The sequence below is a fragment of the Nerophis ophidion genome, linkage group LG22, assembly GCF_033978795.1.
Source record: "Nerophis ophidion isolate RoL-2023_Sa linkage group LG22, RoL_Noph_v1.0, whole genome shotgun sequence".
Taxonomy (NCBI): Eukaryota; Metazoa; Chordata; class Actinopteri; order Syngnathiformes; family Syngnathidae; genus Nerophis; species Nerophis ophidion.
In genome coordinates, this window is record NC_084632.1 from 15,609,178 (window position 1) to 15,614,177 (window position 5,000).

The window sequence follows — 5,000 nt, forward strand, 5'->3', positions numbered from 1 at the left end:
TTAACCTTGAAAGCGCTGGAATGTGTATTGGGAGCATAATGTACTCCCTTTTTTAACTTATCAGTTTAGAACAATAAGGCTGTATTTCTTTCTGGGTGCTGTTTTTGTACTAAATAAGCTCTTTCCGTTTGATTTTCTGACCGTTTCAAGATGCCGCTGTTTACGCATTGTAAGACTGGTCTCCTAAAGCTTTAGTAAAACTTAGTAATATTCCTTTTCTGTCTTAATGGTCCTTCTTACTCAACATATATGTCATCCGAAAGACATATATGTGACTTTTATTCCCTGAGAGGAAGACTGGTCTGACGCAACAACACCCACTAATACTGTAGTACATCGATAGTTTTGCACACACTATTAAGCACTTTATATTAAAACTCATGAATTAATGAGGTGTAAGCAAAAATGGAACACCGAACCTACCTTGGAGATGAGTGGTGAATTTCTGCGCAATCCACGCAGCTTCAGAAATGTTGGAGGACTTTAAAAAGTTGTTGATCCCTTGTTGCTCGAGCGGAGTGGAGACACTGGCTAAGGACCCAGACCGCTGGTAGCACAGTTCGCTCGCATTGTCCCATGGCAGCTGATCAGCTATGTATTCGTAGGATGTCTCAGCGTATGTGACTGTCCTGGTTTCCAGGGTAAAAGCTGGTGAAAAAATGAAATAAAATAAAACAGACGGAGTAGATACAATAAATACTGTAGAAAATAAACAGTGTTGAGGACATTGGATCATTCATGAGTGAATCGTTCAGATTGTTCTGGTTTCATGTGCGCTCTGAATGAAATGCTAATAAGGGTGACTCCATTCTAATTGTGACTGTTGTTGTGCTGGCATAGGTGTCAATTCCTGGATCTACCAGAATTAAGGGTGGAATTGTCCACCAAATCCACTGTTCGGATCTTGTCACGGTTTTGAGACCAATCACTGCTTTTTTAGGCTCTTTAGTGCCGCCCTAGTTTCTTCCTGGAGCATTTTTTTTAAAGGATTGAAAATGGAAAAAGATGGGGGGAATACTTTTTTTTGTTTTAGAATGTTTTTTTTTTTTTAAGTCAAACATGACACTGTTTAAAATGTTTGTGTGTATGCTTCACTAATAAGAGTATTTGGTGAACATTGTTTTGTCCTACTCATTTCGGCGATTCTTGAACCTACCATAGTGTGGACTGTGACGCAACAGTTTGTTTACATGTAAAATGTTCCACTCCTTTTTTGTCTAATTTTGTCCACCAAAAGTTTCATGCTGTGCGTAAATGCACAAAGGTGAGCTTTGTTGATGTTATTGACTTGTTGGAGTGCTAATCAGGCATACTTGGCCAGTGCATGACTGCAAGGTAATCAATGCTAACATGCTATTTAGGCTAGCTCTATGTACATCATTAAGCCTCATTTTTAGGCATATTTCAGATAATTTAATATCCTTTACTTTTATCCTCTTTGTGTATAATTCAGTTTTGCATTTCTCATGAAACTTTATCTGTGTGTAATATTGGCTGTATTTCTGACAGTTGTTTGTGTGCTATGTTGTTCCAGACCACAGCAAACATTACCTAGCTTGCCAAAGATTGGAATAAATCTAATGAAAGAAGACAGCCTGCCGTTTCCTTTAACTTGGACACACACATCTATACCTTTGGCTGTTAAAAGCCAGTAATTTTTAGGAGTTATGTCACCTTCTGAGTAGCCTCTGATTTACTAATGGTTGCTGATGTTGTAACGATTTGTAAAATAAATATTACATTTCCACTATTCTGTCAACGAAGATTTGCTTCAGCCTGCGACACATAGTCATTTTGATAGTTTGCTGTTATAGCTAATATAGACACTTACGTCATGTGTTGCCTTTATTATAAGACTTAGATACAGCTTTTCATTTTTTGCGGCTCCAGACAGATTTGTTTTTTTGTATTTTTGGTTCAATATGGCTCTTTCAACGTTTTTGGTTGCCGACTCCTAGGTTAGGTGTACCAATAATCCTAGTGATGGTTCAATGATATTGGAATATTGATGCAATATGAAACACAAGAAGTGATACTGTGTCCATCGAATCGATGCCTCCATGTGAGTCACATGAAGAAAAACCCATGTGACCGAAACAGCTGCTGTGTCATTTGACTGTGAAACACCAGAGTGTGTTTTTCAGGCTTTATTGCATTCTAAAGGAGGTCGGAAAAGCAGCATGCTGCATTTGAAATCCGCGTGGGAACATTTTTGATCGAAATAAGATATATTGTCTTCATTTGTAGTTTACTATTTGGCTAAAAGTTCAGTGTTTCACATTCCTTTCTGAACAGATAGTTGAAAAACATATAAATCAATTCACTAACTATTGTTTTTATTTGTAGTGACATTTCTGATACAGCAGATGGCGGATAACCATATGAAACACCAACATAGTATCAGTGCAGTGTCAATACAGGTAGTAAGTGTGCAATACACTCATTAAGACATCATTTAACCACCACTAATACATCCCAAAAATCCACCATAATCATTAGTTGGGGTCTTTACAAAAATTACTTATTAACAACTTAAAAAATGTCTCTTAATAGCTTTAATCCTTGAATTAGTGTAAGCTAAAAACACTACTTTTTTAACCACATGAAATACAATCAACATGAAATGAAGCACAACATGCGTAAAAAAAATAAACAAGTCTGTACAGTGTACTGTACATTAAATTGTTGATGTTTCATGAGATCAGAGTGCACGAGTATGTGCCTTTAAAAAAATCACTACTACTGACAAGTGATGTGTAAGCAGCGAAGAAGAGAAGCATTAGCTGCAGTCTGCGAGAGTGACTGGATCTACCAGATGTTGTTAAAGTTAAAGTTAAAGTACCAATGATTAAATGCACGTTGTTAGCGCTAATTAATATAGCAATTGAACGTGGGTGGCTATATCTCCTCTTGTCCACACACGGGCTGTTTTAGTACTACATGCACTGCAAAAAGTCAGTCTTCAAAAAACAAGAAAAAAAAATACAAAAATGAGGGGTATTTTACTTGAACTAAGCAAAATTATCTGCCAATAGAACAAGAAAATTTGGCTTGTCAAGACTTTCCAAAACAAGTAAAATTAGCTAACCTCAATGAATCAAAAATACCTTAAAATAAGTATATTCTCACTAATAACAAGTGCACTTTTCTTGGTAGAAAAAAAATATGAGACCTTTTTGCACAATATGTTGAAAAATATTCTTAAATGAAGTAAATGCTAGTGGCATTATCTTGACATAAAGAAAAAAAATGATTACTTTAAAAAAGTACTTTTATACTTGTGGGTGTTGTTGACACAGCTTTGCAACATTTGATATTCTAGTTTCAAGCATGTTTTACTCAATATAGGTCATGACATCTCAGTTACAACCTGTAATATCTTACTGAGATCATTTAGGGCCAAAACCCTTAAAACAAGAAAAACACTAACATAAAATCTGCTTGGTGAGAATAATTATCTTATCAGACATAAAATAAGCAAATATCTAGCTTATTTGAGAAATCTAATCTTACTTAGATTTCAGTTTTTGCAGTGTGGTTAACACATAGTGGACTTGCTGTTTATTATTACCCTGTTGCAGCCAACGTTCCCTCTGTGCACAGAAAATCTAGGCCGCGCACAAAATCGAATAAAAAGATAAGCGCATAACAGTGTGCATGTCTGCCATCGCTCACATGTGCTCCACTGAATGTTCAAGGAGTTTTGGCGTTTGCTCACACATGAAAAATTGGAGAGAAATTTGGTTGCAGCTATCAGTTCTTCTTCAGTACCCCCGACTAAAATTCTGCCATTCATCGACACCTTAAACACACCGCTGGCATAGTACGCAAAACAACGGACTCTACGTGCCCTCCAATGTAAAATTAGGCTACATAACAGAACATGAATCCTGTTTTTTACCCATAATTTGTCATCTTATGTGTGAGAAGTAATAATGGGGGCCCTGCACCATTCTCTCAGACTAGCGCTGTCCTATCCAAGTCTGTGAGCATGAATTGATAAAGCCTGCTCAGCTGAGAAGCATAGCTTCTTCTAAGGCAATCTGAACGGTCCAGTTGTGATGGATTCAAGAATATAGAGAAAATAATTTTGTCACATAAAATCCAATACTCACAAAATGTTAGGGGATATAAGTGTGGGAAAAATCACAAGACTACTTCATCTCTACAGAACTGTTTCATGAGGGGTTCCCTCAATCATCAGAGATCTCCTGATGATTGAGGGAACCCCTCATGAAACAGTTCTGTAGAGATGAAGTAGTCTTGTGATTTTTCTCACACCTACATATTGCGCTCTACCACGGTATCGAGCACTATTCTCTGGATAATCCAATCAAGATATATATATATCTTGATGTGAATTTTGCTGTTAATTTTCCTTTTCCATGCCGAATATCCCCTATTCTGCATATATATATATATATATATAGGGACGGCGTGGCGCAGTGGAAGAGTGGCCGTGCGCAACCCGTGCGTCCCTGGTTCAATTCCCACCTAGTACCAACCTCGTCACGTCCGTTGTGTCCTGAGCAAGACACTTCACCCTTGCTCCTGATGGGTGCTGGTTGGCGCCTTGCATGGCAGCTCCCTCCATCAGTGTGTGAATGTGTGTGTGTGAATGGGTAAATGTGGAAGTAGTGTCAAAGCGCTTTGAGTACCTTGAAGGTAGAAAAGCGCTATACAAGTACAACCCATTTATCATTTATCATTTATATATATATATATATATATATATATATACACACATATATGCACACACATATCATACACACACAAATATATATACACATACATATATGTATAAATATATACATACACACATACATATACATAAATACTCATACATATATATATATATATATACATACTCACACACATATATATGTCCACGTACACATATATTTACACACACATACATATACGTATACACACACATATATATGTATACACACACACATATACACACACACACATATATAAACATATACACACACACACAT

General features: G+C 36.7%; 1 protein-coding gene across 1 annotated transcript in view; it reads right to left on the bottom strand.

Annotated features, from left to right (window-relative positions):
- Nucleotides 1-5,000, bottom strand: part of LOC133540590 (adhesion G-protein coupled receptor D2) — a 313,842-nt gene that overhangs the window by 301,157 nt on the left and 7,685 nt on the right. The window contains exon 4 of the mRNA XM_061883319.1: nucleotides 424-648. Within this exon, the coding sequence (XP_061739303.1) occupies nucleotides 424-648 (225 nt within the window). The remainder of the gene's footprint in view (nucleotides 1-423; nucleotides 649-5,000) is intronic.